The following is a 19,423-nucleotide window of genomic DNA, read 5'->3' on the forward strand; positions in this document are numbered from 1 at the left end:
GGAGACCGGTGTTCCACACCAGAGGTCAATTCCTCATTGGTCAGATCCGACCACAAGCTAATCAGCCTAGACATCCACATCCCACCCCCCCCACCCCCACCCCCATTAGGGAAACAACCGTAAATAATTTCTCCAAAGCCAACTTCATGCTTCTTAAGACAGAAGTGGCAAACTTCACGACACCCATGCAGACAGACAATAGAGGTACGACTGCTGAATCCTACACAAATGCACTTTATAAGCACTTACACAAGTACATGGATCGTGCTATCCCTAACAGAACCAAGATGCTCTCCTCCAAAAAAAGGAAGCCAATCTGGTGGTCCCCTGCCATAAACAAACTCTACAACAGAAGAAAGAAACTGTTGCAAAAAAGAGTAAAATCCCATGGCTGGAAGAACTCCCTGGTCAGCCTCAGTAAGAAGCTGAGATCCCTCATAAAATCCTCCAAAGCTAATTGTGAAAACAAAATTGCCACCGATTCTAAAGACAACCACAAAGCATGTTATAGCTATGTCAAGAATCCCAATGGCAACATTCAGATCTGCTCTGAGTTACAGCACAATGACACTAAATATACAGACCCAACTGATATTGCCAACATCCTGGCAGATAGGTTCAGTGCTATCTTTACCCACCCTCGCCCCCCAAAGGGCCCATCTCTATACTGGAAGAATTCTTAGTTCCTATAATCATAGCTGCACAGGTAAAAACCACACTCTCCAAAGCCAAGAACACAGGATCCATGGGACCTGACAACATCCCAGGCTACATGAACTACAGAACGAACTGGCACCCCACCTAAGCACCATGTTCAGTCATAGCCTCACCTCAGGCTTTGTGCTCACTGAATGGCGCACATCCCACTCCACAAAGGGGGAGCCATCACGGACCCGGTGAACTACCACCCCATTAGCCTAACAAGCCTGGTCTGGAAGGTCATGGAATGTATCATCATGGAATGTATCATCATGGAACTTATAAACAAAGACATTGGTAATCTCCAAACTCTGGACCCTACCCAGTTCGGGTTTGTAAAAGGCAGATCATGTCTTCTAAACCTGATTGACTTCTTTGAAGCAGTCACCAAAGCTGTAGACAAGGGTAAGGTGGTTCACACAGCCTATCTAGATCTCGCCAAGGATTTTGACACCATCCCCTACTCTGGAATTATAGATAAACTCACTAAACTAGGTATAAATCCGTATGTCTCAAGATGGGTTGCCAACTGGCTCACTGATAGAACCCACACTGTGAAAGTAGCAGACTCCAAGTCCGACTTCAGACCAGTGACAAGTGGAGTACCACAGGGTTCAGTCCTGGGTCCTCTCCTGTTTGGTATCTACTTTTCTGAAGTACAGGCTAACACAAAAGGTCTTTTGCTATCGAAGTTCGCAGATGACTGCAAACTAGGAGTCATAATTGAAACTCCTAACGATGTGGACCTCTTACGAAAGGGCCTCACTGAGACAGATGCTTGGTGTCAAAGCCATGGCCTCAAGCTCAATGCCAAAAAGTGCATTGTCATCCCCCTTTGGTAAAAACTCTGTACCCATGAGCTACCACACAGGTGGTAGTCTACTTAACCCCGAAAGTGTGGTAAGAGACCTTGGGACACAGGTGGACAGTAGTCTCTCCTTTGATCACATCTCCACAGTAGTCAGGAAATCCTTCTACGTGGCACACCTCATCACAAAAGGTTTCTCATCCAGGAAAAGAGAGGTCATTGTTCCCCTCCACTCATCACTCATTAGACCCATTATAGAGTACAGCACTCTTTTGGTATGTACCTCACAAGACATCTTCAACAACTGGAAAGGCTGCAGAAATACCTCACAAAGAGGATTACCAGCCTCAAACAGATGCCCTATGCAGACCATCTCAAAAAACTCCAGCTTTACTCCATCACATATCGCCTACTCAGAGGCAATCTCTGCCTAACATACAAAGCTATGTCAAACCAAGAGCTGTTGGACATGCTCCACTTAAAGAAATCCCAATCCCTCCGAGCTACACACTCTAGGGACCTAAACCTTGTCACCACAATAAACAGAACATGCTGGAGGGATAGATTCCTGTCACAGAGACTTCCCATACTGTGGAAAAAACTACCTATCTATATCAAACAAAGCTCCTCATTAGCACTCTTCAAGAAAAATCTTGATGATTGGATGGGAAATAGGAAATTCACCCCGGGGATCACTTCTGTGGCTCTGCTCGACAGGAGCACAGGAAAATAATTTTCTTGCGTTGCGAAAGTCAGGGTACGTTTTTGGCTAGGCTTGTATAGGCCCTAGGGCCGATAGTCTAGTACCTACCTATGAACAGTACTAATTGCTGTGCTGATGATGGTCTGCGCTTCTCATTCAAGGGCTTCCATATACAGGTCAAAGTATTTGGTGCTCCCATTATGACTTTATAGGCAGAATTCTTCTAATGAACATACCAACATAACTTTCAAATCAAATCATAAATTGGACAACATCAAGATGGCCTTTCTGAATATCAGGAATCTTAACAAATTGCGTGATTTAGAGATACTTCTGCATCTGGAATTAGTCTATGTTTGTGTTGTCAAACAGACATGGTTGAGGTGTAATGAGAGCACCCCATCATTTCTAGGGTTGTGTGGTATTCATGCCTTCAAGCCCACTGGTAATGGTAGATGTTTCTCAGTGTTGTTCAAGTAGTTTATCTCTTCAGAAGTGATACCCCCAGTATTCCTCCCCCACTGAGATCATTGAACTTAAGCTCAGACTAGGTAAGATAGAATTTCAACTTGTAGCTTGTTACCTGTCCCCTTCTGTGGTCCCACAAGATTTTGGAATCTTCCTGGTATTCTTTGAAAGTAGATGCTTCTTTAATTCTCCGTTACTTCCACGCCCCCTCTGTATACTGTAGTACTTACACTTCTAACATTGGGTATGATCAGTGTTTCTTAATTGGGTTAATGAGAACTCCCTGTTTCAAATTGTTTGAAATCCCACCAGGGTGGTACTATCATGGACCTAATTCTCACAAGGTCAGCCCAGCATACCTGTCCTGGCTGACCCCTCATTAGTTAAGTCAGGGCACAATCTGGTTACTTTTTCACTTGCTGCCTTTATCCTCAGAAAATCCTTCTCCCTGTTAGCCATCACTCCTCTCTTTAGAGACTTCAAAAAGCAAGTCTTTTACAATGGCATGCCGAATTCTCAAAATTCACCCATATTAACTCCACAGCAGATACTGGATATGCAGCCATCTATGCCAAGAATATTCATGTTCATTTAAATAAATGCATTGACAAGGAAGGTCCCACTAGAACCAAATAGAGCAGCACCTTCAAAACAGACAACACTGGTGGTCAGTAGATATAAATAAATTATCCAATAAAAGGAAGAAAATGTTCAAATAGCCTTCTAAGGATAGAACCTCCCACTACAAAGAGTATAAAATATGTCACTAAGAAACTGAAGGCAGCTATAAAGAGCAGCAAAGCATCCTATAAATGAACTAGCTTCTGATCAAAGGATAATTATAATTCTTCAATTTAGCAGTGCTAGAAAACTGAAGAATAATTTATATCACTGCGTCATACTTGTCTATAATGGCACCTCCCACTCCAATCCTAAAGACATTGCCAATACACAAACAAGTATGTTGTTTGTAAATTTCTCCACTAAAGCATCCATGAGTAACTTCTCCTCTAATATCTCAAAAGATCCTCTCCTTAAAGCATTGCCCGAGATTAAAAACACCTAGTCAGTGGGTCCTGGCAATATACTGGATGATCTGATAAAAAGTATGATGCTGTCTGTTGCTGATTCCCTCCTTAAGTTGTTCACCCTAAGCCTCTTTAAATATGTTGCTAAACTGTGGCACACTGTGATGCCTTTCAGAAAGGTCGGCCCCACTACCAACCTTGTCTGTAAAGCCATGGCATTTATTATTACTGACCTCAGTACAACAGGACATTAAAAATTTGATTGGTCTTAGCCCAGAACAATTCAGATTTATTAAAGATACTTCATGCCTGCTAAATCTTGTGTGCTGCTTTGAAAATGTCATGCAGGTGGTGGATAATAGTCACATTGTTCATGCTGCCTGGTTGGATGTAGCAATGAAATTTGTTACCGTACCACATGATGTGATTGTTAATAAAATAATGGCTTTAAATATTAATCCCTATGTGGTGGGATGGATTACAAACCAGCATAAGAACAGAACATATGATGTTCTTCGTGTTTCACTGTTGCAATCATCACATTTGGGTTATCTGCCTGCAGGTAGCCCTCAGCCGGCCTGAATACCAGTGTCTTGGGATTTCTGCATCGGATGCTGTCACTTCTTCTATGATGTCAGGGGTACAAAACATGCAGCCGATGCCATTATATCAGTCTTTCTTACTGTGCGGTGCCTGAAGCAGAAGCAGTTCGCAAGTGCCGGTCGGCCGACTCCTGAAATTTTAATTTTCGAGTTTCAGACATGACGTCTTCTAAAGGATAAGTACCCCATTGGGGATCCTTTTTTCTTGCTCTAACCAATGTCAGAAAAAATGTATAATTGTCTTGCCTGTGGAAAGCAAATACCTCATAGAGATTTTCATTCTTACTGCATCACCTGTTTAGGCCCAGACTGCAACGTCCCGCGCTGTTGGTTTTGTGCCTTGTTCAACGCCCGAACTATTCGTTGTTGGGCTATTTTTGTAGCTAAATACTTTCGCTCTCGATCTCCGTACTCCAAAATGGCTTCGTTATGCCATCCGACTACTGATCTTCCTAAAAAACTTAAGGATAAAGACAGAGACAGACTGCATAGGTCCAAAACTGCCGAAGATGCTTCTGTTAAGCTAGTCGCCAGTCCACCGGTACTCAGTGAGGCGCTTTCACAGCCCCTGATACCCACTTGTACAGATTTGCGGGCCTCTACTGAGACCCATTCGGAGTCCGATATGCCGTGAGATGCTTCTTTGACTATGGAACCTGCAGATGTCTGTACCTTGGATGGGTCCGGAGCCGCTGTGCTGGCACCGGCTTCTGAGGGTGTATTCAGGCCTACCGATTTTCATATTAAACCAACGACTGTTTCAAGCCAAAAATACTGAATTCCTCAGGCCTAAAGTTTGCACTACATCTAGGAAACAGACGACCAAAGCGCATTCTCTGGCCCACATGTTTCAAAAACAAATGATTAGAATGGCTGAAGACCTTATTACCTTAACTAGGAGAAGCCAGCCTTCCCCCTGTAAGAGACCTTGAACTGATTTGCCTTCGGAGTCTTCTGATCAGGAATCTGATATCTCTGTTCCTTCTGACTACTAGGACATACCGCTATCTACCTATGAGGATTCTGATGCAGAGGATTCCATTCCCTCTGCTTCCTCTCCATAAGATTTTTCTTTTGGTGAAACCTTGCATACCCTTAGGGAGCATTTCCGCTGGGAAAGCCAGGACTATTCTCAGACCAAAAAGAGACTCAGGGAATTTTTAAACCTGCCTCAGCACAGGCCTGTAGCTATCCCTCCTGTTCTGGAGATTGTAGATGATGTTTTCTTGGAATCCAGCCTCACCCCGGATACTTTGCCTTCAGCTCCCAGGAAACCTGACAGGTACTATAGAGTACCTGACTCTCAAAAATTCCTTTTCAAGAATCCTACTGCGGATCCAGAGACCATTTCCCAAGGACCAAAAGGCATTAAGGCTACTACTGCCAAAATCCTACCCCTTCTGACAGGGATTCTAGGGCCTTAGACAGATGGGGTAAGAAGGTATACAACTCTGCTACTCTGACCATTAGGGCTTTAAAATGCCAGTTTCATATGTTAAAGTATCAGCAGCATATTATATGGCTAATTAAACAGAAAATTATGTTGATTCCCGACTGTGCAGAGCACAAAGATTTACAAGAGTTAATGCATTCTTCTGACCAAGTTGATAAACATACCTTGCAGTTTGGTTTTGATGCTTTAGAAGCATCATGCAGGGCTTCTGTCACTGGGTCTGTACTTAGAAGGCATGCTTGGCTTAAGGAACAAAACTTGCCAGATCATGTAAAAGCAAAATTACTGGATGCACCTTTAAACCAAGAGCACCTATTTGGCAGTAAAGCAGAAAAGTCCTCAAAAGGATGGAGGAAAAAGCTAAATCTATGCAAACTGTTAAAGATTTCTTATAAGTACAGCCACCTAGATTCAGTAGGCATTGGCCTTCAAAGAACTGGTCCTTTCCAGTCCTTCTCAGTCCAAACCCAGGGGCAGCAGACCACCAAGACTTCAGTCTCAAGTTATGCACAGATCTAAGCAGTGGGGTGCTCCCACGTCCAAAGCAGGGAGTAGTAAGCTACCCCCTATGGTAAAATTGCACAATGACTTATCCTTAACTCCTCCAAGCCTTGCTCAACTACTTGCACCTTTAGGAGGAAAGCTTGCCCTGCATGCAAAAAAATGGGAATACATTACCTAAGACAAATGGGTTTTAAACATTGTTTCCCTAGGATACAGATTCCACTTCCACTCACTTCCAACCCTAAGTGGATGGCCAGACCTCCCCCCAAACCAGTGGGAGGAGGCCCAAAAGCAAATACTTCCTCAGCATCAAGGCTGTTCAACCTTTCCCATCAGAACAAAGGGGAGAAGGCTTTTATTCAAGACTATTCCTGTTTCCCAGAAAAGAAAACTCTTCGCGTCCTGTCTGTCTATTCTCAACAGCTTTCTGGTGGTTCCAAAATTCAAAATGCTAACTCTCCAACAGCTGCTTCCTATGCTAGCCAAGGATGCCTGGCTGGCTACCCTAGACTTAAAAGAAGCTTACCTGCACATCCCCATAAGGAAATCTTGCAGGAAATATCTATGCTTCAGGGCAGGCTCTATGCACTATCAGTTATCTGCACTTTCCTTTGGCTTATCTGCTGTGCCCAGGGTATTTACAAACTGCCTATCACCAGCCATTGCATTTTGCAGGCAAATAAGTATTCAGATTTACCCATACTTGGACGATTGCCTGATTCAGGTGGAAAGTCAGGACTTGCTATTACAGCACCTGGCATTTGTAAAGAGACTTCTCATTTCACTGGGGTATACCATCAATGAAAACAAATCACACTTAGTACCCTGCCAACAGATTGTATTCCTGGGAGCAAGCTTGAACACAACTTCCCAGATGGCATTCCTCACTCAAGAGAAACAAATTTATTTGACAACCTACTTCAACATACTGGCCACAAAAACCCAGCTATCTGCAAGGAAAATACTGCAAGCTCTGGGGTTCATGGCGTCTTGCATTCTGTTAATTCCATATGCAAGACTGCATATGAGGAAACTTTAATGGTATTTAAAAATTCTATGGTGTCAACATTCTCAGGACCTGGAAACAATAATTCCTATCATTCCTTGTCTAAGGGCAGAGTTCCTTTGGTGGAAAGAGGCCTGCAACCACAACAAAGGACTCCCTCTCACTCTACCCCCTGCTGCCCAAACCCTAACAACAGACACATCAGACTATGCATGGGGGGGCTACATGGCAGGGCAGTGCATTCAGGGCAAATGGAACCCAAAGCAGATGCACCTGCATATCAATCAAAAAGAAATGTTAGCTGTACCCAATGCTCTGACAGCCTTCAAAGACCTTATTCTTCCAGGACAACTATTGGTAAAGACAGACAACACTACAGTTATGTGGTACATAAACAAGCAGGGGGGAACCCATTCCTACCCACTCTGCAGACTAGCCATGGCTCTGTGGAACACAGCCTTGAGCAACCAAGTGCACCTACAAGCTCAATTACTGCCAGGCAAACTAAATTCACTGGCAGACGACTTAAGCAGAAATCTCATGGATCCACACGATTGGAAACTGGAACCCAAAATATTCAAGCTTTTGAGGAACAGATGGAGGACACCAGAGCTGGACCTGTTTGCCTCCCCTCAGAACTACCAATTGAACAAATACTACACCAGAACTCCCCACAGTCAAGCTTGGAAAGTGGATGCCCTGTCCTTTACCTGGGAAAGCCTCTCAGTCTATGCCTTTCCCCCTCTGCCTCTCCTCTCGAAGGTTCTACTAAAGATCAGCCAGGACAATCCTGATTGCACCAGACTGGCCACGCCACCACTGGTACCCTCTTTTGCACAGTCTGACAGTGCTACAACCTTGGCACCTGCCTCAGACCCCTTCCCTGCTGTCCCAGCAGGTGGGCCAGATTCTGCACCCTCAGCTTCAAACCCTGAACCTTGCAGCCTGGATAATTCCCTGAGGTCACCTCTAGCAACCCTCAATAAGCAGGTGCTGGATGTCATTCTTGAGGCAAGGAGGCCTAGTACTAGAAAATTCTATTCAGAAAAGTGGAAAAGATACTGTTCCTGGAGCCAGTCTCGGGGGATGGGCACAACGGTGCCCAGCTTACCTCGTATACTAGATTATTTAACAGAAATGCTCCACAAGGGCCTATCCTTCTCTTCAGTTCAGATTCATGCCTCAGCCATCTCAGCTCATTATGGTATACTCTATAGAAAATATAGAAAATTTTAAGTATAGCTTGACAGTCTCATCCAATATCAGTCGGTCCTTTTCCAGTTACTGGGAGAAGTTCAACCTTTTGGAAGTTTAAGTTTAGATGGGCACAAGTACATCAGCATTACTCTTCTTGTGGAACTGCTGCTACATGCAGATTTTGATCAACCACAATGCTTTTCTAATGTTGGCTTAACTGGACTATACCAGATTAGGATACACACATCTTTATAGTTTCTGTATAGCTGATGCAGCAGAGTTCAAATGTATTCTGTAGGTTCATAGGTTAGTACTAGGCTAGCTGCCTCAATGAAGAAGGAAGCAACATGCAGCAAACCAGACAACTCAAAATACAGAAAGCCACACTGAAGTCTCAGGAATCAAGTCCCTTGAGGGCAAAAAGCGAAATATTAAAGTGTTAATATGCTTAAATAGATGATGTTCATCGTGTTTCACTGTTGCAGTCATTACACTTGGGTTATCCTGCTGGCAGGCGACCCGCAGTCGGCCCGAGTTCCAAAGTCTTGGTCTGGCGTCGGTTGCTGTCACTTCTTCCCTGACGTCAGTGCGCCAGGGGTATAAAAGTTGCAACCGATGCCATTTTCTTCAGTCTTTCTTGCTGTGCGGTGCCCAAAGTAAAAGCAGTTTGCAAGTGCCGGTCGGCCGACTCCTGAGATTTTCAAAGTTGAATTTCAGAACCGAAGTCTTCAATAAAGCTAAGTACCCCATTGGGGAAACCTTTTCTTGCTCCAGACCGATGTCAGTAAAAGTTAATAATTGTATTTCTTGTGGGAAGCAAATACCTCATAAGGACTTTCACTCTTACTGCATTCCTTGCCTAGGCCCTGACCACGACGTTACTAGTCGATTTTGTGCTAGATTCAATAAATGCACTATTAAATGTCAGTTTTATTTTGCTTTACATTATTGTGGACGAAGATTTAACTACATAATGCCATCGGAACAATCGATGACCGGAATATACAAAAAACGCGACAACAAAGAAAAAGGCAGGTGTCTGAGGTCCAAAAATGACGACGAAGCCTCTTCTAGGCCAGTCACCGGTTCTCAGTGAGGCACTTTCGCAGCCCCTGACACCCGCTACCTCAAGAGCCACAGGCCGTAACAGACAGCCACGTGGAGACACCGAGGCCTGTGGAAACTCAAGGTATTGGGCCTATGGAAACTATACCCTCAGATGGGTCCGGAGCCGCTGAGCAGGCACCGGCTTCTGAGGGTGTTTTCAGACCTTCACAGCTTACAGTTAAAGCTACTACAGCAGCAAAGGCAAAGTCTAAAACACCATTAAAGACAAGGAAACAAGTACAGCATTCTCCAGAACAGTCATCCATGCCAAAGAAACAAATGCTTAAAATGGCCGAAGACCTTATTACTTTAATCAGGGGCTCCCATCCCCCTCCTGACAAAAGGCCTAGGCAAGACACTGATTATGATTCCTCTGATCAGGTTTCCATTTCTTCTGATTCTTCTGACCAGGGATATTCTCTCCCTCCCTATGAGGACTCTGATGATGAAGAGTACATTCCTTCAGCCTCACCGCTTGAGGATTACTCTTTTGGGGAAGCCCTGCACACCATGAGGGAGCATTTCCATTGGGAGAGCCAGGATTACTCAGAATCCAAGAAGAGGCTCAGAGATTTCTTTTTATTGCCTCAGCACAGGCCCTTAGCTATCCCCCCTGTGTTTGATATTGTAGATGATGTTTTTTCTGAATCCAGTCTGTCTCCAGATTCTTTAACCCCTGCACCAGTAAAGCCAGACAGGTACTACCGGGTCCCTGACTCTCATACATTTCTTTACAAAAACCCCGCTGCAGACCCAGAAACAATTTCCCAGGGTCCTAAAGGGGTTAAAGCTTCCACTGCCAAAAATCCTGTCCCCTCAGATAGGGATTCAAGAGCTCTGGACAGATGGGGGAAAAAAGTTTACACTTTTGCTACTTTAGCTGTAAGAGCTTTAAACTGTCAGTTTCACATGCTTAAATATCAGCAGTATCTCATGTCATTGTTAAAGAAGAAAATGGTTACAAATATAGAAAGTCCTGACAGTAAAGAAATGCAGGATTTATTGCATGCAGTTGAACAAGTGGGAAAGCATACTCTGCAGTGTGGTTTTGATTCATTAGAGGCTTCTTGTAGAGCCGCAGTTACAGGCTCAGTTATTCGAAGACATGCTTGGTTGAAAGAACAAAGTTTACCTGACCATGTTAAAGTAAAATTATTGGATGCTCCACTACAGCATGATACTTTGTTTGGTGTTAAGGCAGAAGAGGTGTTAAAGAAAATGGAGGATAAAGCAAAGTCAATGCAAACTGTGAAAGATTTCTTACAGGTTCAACCACCTAGATTTAGCAGAAACTGGCCTTCAAAAAATTGGTCCTTTCCAGGGTCAGACAGGCCACAAAGAGGCAGATACAGACGGCCTAGAGGCAAAGGCTCCTACAGACCTAAACAATGGGGTGCTTCAGCCCCCAAAGGAGGAGAAGACAAATCACAACCTTATAGGAAACAGTCACAATGACTTTCCTCTGCAAATGCCAAGCTCTTACCAGTTGACAGCACCCCTAGGGGGAAAGATAGCACTTTTCTCAAAAAATTGGCACATGATCACCCAAGACCAATGAGTGTTGAATATAGTTTCTCAAGAGTACAGGTTCCACTTCCACATGCTTCCAAGATCAAAAGGTATGCCAAACCTGGCACAAAAACAGATTGCTGCTCTTATGGATATGGGAGATATTCAAAAAGTCCCACAAGAAGAACAAGGCCAAGGATTTTACTCACGGCTTTTCTTAGTACCCAGAAAAGACAAAGCCTGGAGACCAATACTGGACCTGTCAATCCTAAATACTTTCCTGGATGTTCCAAAATTCAAAATGTTAACACTGCAACAACTTCTGCCCAGGAGGCTTGGCTAGTTACTTTGGATCTCAAGGAGGCATACCTGCACGTCCCAATCAGACAATCGTGCAGAAGATACCTCAGATTTATAGCAGGCTCAATGCATTACCAATTCTCTGCATTGCCCTTTGGCTTATCTACTGCACCCAGGGTCTTCACAAAATCCCTGGCACCAGTAATTGCATTTTGCAGACAAAAAAAAAAAATTCAAATATATCCCTACTTGGACGACTGCCTTATTCAAGCAGAGCACAAGGACATTCTACTAAAGCACTTGGCATTTGTAAAAAGATTGCTAATTTGCCTAGGGTACACAGTAAACGAAAAGAATTCAAAACTAATGCCCTCTCAAGAGATAATATTCCTGGTTGCAAGCTTAAATACAACTGCCCAGATGGCTTATCTCATGCCAGACAAACAAAGTCAACTGACTCTTTACTTTCAAATGATGGCAACAAAGACCCAGCTCCCCGCGAGAAAAATTCTACAGGCCCTGGGTTTCATGACATCTTGCATTCTACTAATTCCATATGCCAAACTGCATATGAGGAAACTGCAATGGTATCTTAAAAGTTTTTGGACTCAGCATTGTCACAGCCTAGAGGCAATCATAACCTTGATTCCCTGCCTACAACAGGAGTTTCGATGGTGGTCCCAGGCCTGTCACCACAACAAGGGACAGCCTTTCACCTTACCTACAGCCAAGCAGACAATAACAACGGATGCATCGGAGTATGCCTGGGGAGCACATATGGCAGGAAAATGTATTCAGGGCACGTGGCCCAAGGAACAAATGCATCTTCACATCAATCAAAAAGAGATGCTAGCTGTACAGAATGCCCTGACAGCCTTCAAGGACCTAATACATCCAGGACAATTATTAATAAAGATGGACAACACCACAGTTATGTGGTACTTAAACAAGCAAGGGGGCACACATTCTTACCCCCTATGGAGACAAGCCATGACTTTGTGGAACACAGCAAGCACAATTCCTGCCAGGAACAAAAAATACACTGGCAGACGAACTAAGTAGAAATCTCATGGATCCTCACGAATGGAAGCTAAATCCACAAGTGTTCAACATGATAACAAGGGAATGGGGACGCCCAGACATAGATCTTTTTGCCTCCCCTCACAATTGCCAAATACAAAAATTTTGCACAAGGACTTGTCACTCAAGCATGGAAAGTGGATGCTCTATCTTTCAGCTGGAAAAATCAGTCTATGCCTTCCCTCCGATGCCTCTTCTCACCAAGGTGCTTCTAAAAGTCAGACAAGAGAGGCCAAAAATGATCCTGATTGCACCAGACTGACCATGCCAGCACTGGTACCCATTCCTACAGATTTTGTCCCAAGGCCCACCTTGGCCTGTACCTCAAATCCCTCATCTTCTGACACAGCAAAACAATCAGATTCTGCACAGTCAACTCAGAACCTTAAACCTGGCAGCATGGCAGATAATGTAGCCACTCAGACTGCACATCTCTCTAAAGCTGTTATGGATGTAATTTTGGAAGCCAGGAGACCCAGCATTAGGAAATCTTATGCAGAAAAATGGAAGAGATTCTGTGCATGGAACCAGGCACAAGGGCTCGACCCACTGGTCCCTAATATGCCTCAGATTTTGCAATACCTGACTGAGATGTTGGACAAAGGCCTATCTTTTTCATCTATTAAAATCCATGGCTCTGCCATTTCAGCTCATTACAATACGGATCCTCCTATTTTTTCGCATCCTCTACTACGACAGTACCTCAGAGGGGCCAAGAATATAAGACCCCCTAGGAGAGCACCAGTACCTACTTGGGACCTCAATTTTGTTTTAGAAAAACTAACACTACCTCCATTTGAACCAGCCAGCACAGCTGATCTAAAATTCTTGTCATGGAAAACTGCTCTGCTCCTAGCAATAACTTCAGCAAGCAGAGTCTCAGGCATTGATGGCTGTGGAACCTTTCCTCATTTTTCACCAGGACGGGGTTTCTCTAAGGACGAACCCAACATTTATGCCAAAAGTGGTCTCCAATGTGGCCTTAAACCAAACCATTCATTTGCCTACTTTCTACCCAAATCCCCAGAATAAAGGGAAAAGACTTCTGCACACTTTGGATATACACAGGCAGCTATGATTTTACTTGGACAAAACAAAAGCTTTCAGAAAAACTGAGCAACTGTTTGTAGCTTATGCTGCGGGATCACAAGGAAAACCTATTGCAAAGCAGACAATCTCCAAATGGATAGGACACTGCATCTGCTTCTGTTACGCACAACATGGCAAATCTGTGCCTAAGGGCATTAGGCCTCATTCTACCAGAGCAGCAGCCACTTCAGCAGCTTTCCACAGAGGGGTGCCAACCAAAGGCATATTAGAAGCTGCAACTTGGAGCTCAGTGCACACTTTTACCAAGCACTACCACCTACCTCTCTACTCCAAATCCAGAGCAGGCTTTGCCACTGCAGTTCTGCAGGGCTTGTTAGCCTCGCCAAATCCAATCTAGACCCAACCACTCAACCTCAGCTTTGGGATTCTACCCAAGTGTAATGACTGCAGCAGTGAAACACGATGAACATAGTACAGTTGTGTACCTACCATAAATGTAGATGTTAGAGTGTTTTCACTGTTGTATTCCTGGTTACCCACCCACCATCACCCTCTTTGCTGGGACTTTTCTGTACTTCTCAACTCTATATAACCTATGTGGTGTATTTGCTTTTAGTAGAAGGAAATGTTTATAGTAATATATGCATGGTTGCTTGGCATATTTTTATCTTTTCAACCTTCATACCTGGGGGCACCTGACATCTGGGGCAAGAAAAACTGAAGAAAATGGCGTTGGTTGCAACTTTTATACCCCTGGAGCACTGACATCAGGGAAGAAGCAACAGCAACTGACACCAGACCAAGACTTTGGAACTCGGGCTGACTGCGGGTCGCCTGCCAGCAGGATAACCCAAGTGTAATGACTGCAACAGTGAATACACTCGAACATCTACATTTATGGTAGGTACACAACTGTACTTTCTTGCAGCTTCATTCCTGAGACTCCAGTGTGGCTTTTTGTATTTTGACTAGGGTAGCTGTGCTTGAGGCCCATTTTAACCTAGTCAAGTTCCCTTTTATGCTCAAAATAATCTGTTTCATTTGGTTATAGATTGGCCTTACCCATCCCATGGTCAATAATTAATTATATATTACCCCTAATTAGAATAAATGAGATTATACCATTGATAATTTGAGAGGACCCATGCATGGGATAAAGCATTTAGGAATTTCCTCTGTCCATTAGTAGTGCAGGGGACAGTTCTGGGGTATAATTTCTGTTTCCCATCCACAGATCTAAGCTGCACATGAAAATAGACTGGAATAAGTTTCATTTTGTGTGGATGGGAAGTCTGTTCCATAGCAACTGTAGCCTCTGTGAAATATACCTGTCCCTCCTAACCATTCTGTTGATGCTGCAGAAGAGGTTTAGATCCCCAGACTCAGTATTTCAGATGCCATTTGACTTGTTGATGTGCGGTTAATCCATCATTAATGGGTTGAAGGATGCCTTGTATGCCAGACACAGGTCACCTCTTACCAGTCTGTTGGATACAGAGTATAGTGACAGGGCTTTGAGACAGTCCAGGTATGAAACGTTGATTAGACCTTGTGTCCTTTTAGTAAGGCGTCTGTGCTGTCATTCCAGTTGTTGCATGTGTCCAGACAGATACATGCCAAAGGGGGCATTATATTCAATAAGTGGCATTATGTGTAAAGAGGGACAATGACTTCCCTAGATCTGGACACAATCACTTTGTAAGTTGCACAGTTTTGAAGGACTTTCTTACAGCAGTGGACACATGTTCATCAAAAGTAGGTCACTGTACATGGAAGTTCCCGAATCCAGAACAACTGGATCAACTCTTAGGGAGTATTGCCAATGTGGTAGTTCCCTGGGGTAGGTGACGTTACAAATTATACATTAATACATTTTTGGCATTTGGTTTCAGTCCGTGACTTTGTCACCAGTTATTTATATGAGTAAAACCTTCTTGCAGGATGGCTAAGTCATTCCGGGATTCCATAACTGCTCCTAGATTACAGTCCTCTGCCCGAGTCCTTTATGTTGGCTTTTACTTCAGAAAAGTAGATGCTAAACAAGCAAATGCTAAACAAGAGAGGTTTCAGCAGAACATTGGGTCCTTTACACTTTCTTTCTGAAATATGGAAAAAGAAAATTGTTTTTTAGCACAAATTATTAAGGGACTCTTACAGATGATTTTCATATTAAGCGATATTTATAAACTTAGATGATAACAAGACTTTAGTCCTCTTTATCAAACATATTTATTGCAACTACACTAATAAAGACTCATATGAAGATTGATCAACCTGCAATTTAAGATTGCTTGAAGTATCTCAATTATACCTAAATTTATTAAAATGTGTCTTAACAGTGCTGCAGTAGAGGGAGAGATTGATCTGTGTTGTCTGTTATTTCTTAACTGTGTGGAAGTAGAGAGACTGATTTTGTATTGTATGTATGTAGAACAGAGGCAGAAACAACAAACAAACACTGGTTTATATCATTTTTATGTGGACTGTTATTTAATTAGATGTGGACTGTTATTTAATTACAATGGAGTCTGGATATGAAACTCCATGCACTTTGTTTTAAAAAATATGATATTGTTAATTGATATTGTGTTGCTATGAATATAATGTGCCAAGTGGCATGTTAATGATTATAATGTATTTATTATACTTTATTTACTGACAGAATTTTATAGTCCCAAAAATAACTGTATCGTATGTTTAATATCTTTACAGATCTCTTCCAGAAGCGTGTAGTTTGTGGGAAAGCATTCTTTTGGATCACCCAACTGACTTGGTGGCTCTTAAATTTCTTCATGACACTTATTTTTACTTAGGATGGCAGCAGCAGATGAGAGACTCCATTGTCCGAGTGCTTCCACACTGGAAACCAGAAATTCCTCTTTATAGGTAAAGTACATTTAGGATTTTGTACAATTAAGATCTCTTTAAATCCTGTGTCTAGAAATCACCTTAGAATTTACAAGGAAGTCACACAGTGTATAACCTCAATAGAGTTATGTGACTTTCCAATTTATTCTTGAATGATTCCAATCTTTTTTTTGAAAATGGTGATAATTATGTAGTTTCATTAGAAGTCAATAGCTGTTCAGATACTGTGTCAAATATGTTTGTATTTTGTAACTTAAAGGGATTTCTTGTGGATAGCTCAGTGAACACAGAGTGCACTATTTATAAAGATTGAGTGCTAAAGAGCATGACTGGTAAGCCATAGAGTGGCATACCAAAGCTCTCTGGAATTCCTAAAATGTCCTACACAATGTAGTAGGACATTGCATGCAGTCTTATCCCATTGATTTGATGTTATCTATGTTATTATTCCACACAGAAGGCTCTATTATCCATCATAGGATCTGAGCCAGCAACTTATCACAGACAGATCCAATGCTCAAGCTCCTCCCTCCCCCATAATCCCCTGCTGCCCTCTAACCTTCAGATCTCATTTGCCTTGTGTTTGCTATGGACGTGAGCCATCAAGCTCTTGCTCATTTAAGTGCTTTATCTTGTATTTGTTAGGTTTTTTGGGTATTTTCAGCTTAGGTAGCTTTAGTTAGTAGTTTACCTCCCCTCCCATAGATTTGTTAGTGCGTGGTGTGTGTATGTAGTTTTCCCCATTTAGAACATTCATTCATGTTTGGTGCCCTTTTTGTAGCTAGTTCCCCTGTTAGTGTTAGGGCTGTGTAGTTCTTTAGCTTTGTCTGACAAGCCCTCTGGTTTTAAAAAGTGCTCCTCATGTGGTCAGAAGATGCATAATTCTGACTTGCATGAGGAGTGCCTGTATTGTTTAGGAGCTCATCACCTGGAGGCTGAATGTGACATTTGTACTGTATTCAACCCGATGGCCTTGGAGGAGCACCGAAACAAGCTTCCTGTGAAAGAAATGGTGCAAAGGGGTCCTTTTGTTTTCCCCCCTAAGGCTTCCTCTTCCAAATCCAAGAGGAAGACCCCTTTTATGTCTCCAGTGGCTTCTACAAAGCCCAGACTGTCTGATCCTAAATCCCCAGATCTGGCTCCAACCTGGGCTATTTCCGATCTGAGATGTTTGGATCAGATGTCTTTGGATTCTTCCACTGGTTACAAGGCCTCTTTGGATCAGAGGCCCTCAGATCTGGTCAAGGCTAAGCCTGCTTCGGATCTGACTGGTTCATCAGATACAATCACTTCCTTTGCTAGGTTGTCGGATCCAGCAGGCTTGTTGGATCCACCCATAGTCATAGAAGGCGTTGCTTCGCCTATTTTTTCTAGGTAGTTATTCCAGTTGGGTCCTAGGCCCCGGTGCCGAACTCCATATCTTTGGCACAGATCCTCAGGATCTCTGCCCAAGTCCACCCACTCCTTCACTTCCTCCAGATCATCCAGGAGTTGGTTACCTTCTGATATGGACAGAATAATGAGGAGCTTTCTCAAAGCCCAGATAAAGCTGGGGCTTTTGGCATTCCAAGCCCATTTGGCTAGGGGAGCTTCTCCAATCCCAGTCTCCTCTTCCAACCCAAGGTGTTTCAGAATCATGGGACCCATATACCTGTGGTCAGGTCCCAACAGGGTCTAGTATTCCATTTTTCTCAACCCCCGTTAGGGTGCCTGGTCTGCTGTGTTCCCCTACCCTCGCATCAGAGTGGGGCCTGTGCTGAAGTGCTCAGTGCTGGCTCATCTGGGTTGGACTCTGGGTCGGGTCTAGGTTTTTTTAGACCAATCTCTTTCCCTGGGGGCTTTGGCTCTTGATAGCCCTGCAGGGCTCACCCCCCCCGGGGACTTCACTCTCTGGAGGTGGGAATGGGACTACTTCCAGCCCTTCGGCCTTCCGAGTGATAGAGAAGACCTTCTCCAGGACTGGAGCTTCATCTCCTGCCCCTCTGGGTCTATCCCTGCCCCTTCCTGCTTTGGGTGGCGAGACCTTCCATCCTGTCCAGGGTCAGCCCTCCCATTCAAGACTTCAAGGGGTTTCTTCCTCTTATGGGGTCCCTGTGTCTTCTGAGTCCTTCCCGGACCCAGCCAGGGAGGAGGCACCTTGTAAGAGGAAGTGCAAGAGGAGGCACTTGGACTCGCCCTTGGAGTGCCTCACAGAGGACATGAACCTCAGTGAAGGAGATGGGTCCCCCAGATCTCTGCCTGGTGATGTTACCTTTGGGAACATCCTTTAGATTTGAAACAGAAGGGTGGATGGTCTCTCCAACCTCCATCTTCTGAAGGTGTTCAGGATGAACCCATCTACTTCCTGGGTGTTGCAAGAGAGACAAACCAACCACGAAATAAATCCAATAAGTGAAGTTTATTCAGGTACAGCGTGAAACAAGAATTAACGCTCTTCTAAAATCATACAATGCGTTTTCGTCCCAATGATTAGGACTTCATCAGATACACATCTAACAATCAAGTTTACCTTATATACCAATTTAATTATTAATTAACCTATGGAAACAGACTCCATTTATTCGAACAACCAAATCATATTCTTATTGCCTTCATGAATATTCATTAGTATAATGAATATGTATTTCTTAAAAACATTTTGTTTAATGAAACTTTTTAAAATATTGATGTGTGGATTATAGAAACATGTAAACATTTGATCTATTAAAATATATTTAAAAAACGTTGAAATATAAATTTAAATAATGCCATATTATTATCACGAACTGAAGTTATTGTACTAAATATGTATGAATGAATATGTATGAAAAACCCCCTCTAGTGTACAAAACTGGCAATTACCTCAACCAGTACTAGATAATTCCTAAAATACGCACATATAACAGTCTGTATATAAGCATTTAATATACCTAATAACAACCTGATACTGGTGATGTCACAAAAATTACAGATGATAAATATAAAAATGTAAAATTGTATATATATAAATATATAGATATATGGATATATAAATACATAAATATATAAATATATAAATACAT

General features: G+C 43.0%; 1 protein-coding gene across 3 annotated transcripts in view; it reads left to right on the plus strand.

The window, feature by feature from the left end:
• The window catches only part of TTC38 (tetratricopeptide repeat domain 38), a 1,219,387-nt gene that overhangs the window by 254,143 nt on the left and 945,821 nt on the right, over nucleotides 1–19,423 (plus strand). For all 3 annotated transcript variants that reach the window (XM_044088097.1, XM_044088098.1, XM_044088099.1), the window contains exon 5: nucleotides 16,227–16,400. In XM_044088097.1, the coding sequence (XP_043944032.1) occupies nucleotides 16,227–16,400 (174 nt within the window). The remainder of the gene's footprint in view (nucleotides 1–16,226; nucleotides 16,401–19,423) is intronic.

The sequence above is a fragment of the Protopterus annectens genome, chromosome 11.part0 (genome assembly GCF_019279795.1).
Source record: "Protopterus annectens isolate FY-2018-M chromosome 11.part0, PAN1.0, whole genome shotgun sequence".
Taxonomy (NCBI): Eukaryota; Metazoa; Chordata; order Ceratodontiformes; family Protopteridae; genus Protopterus; species Protopterus annectens.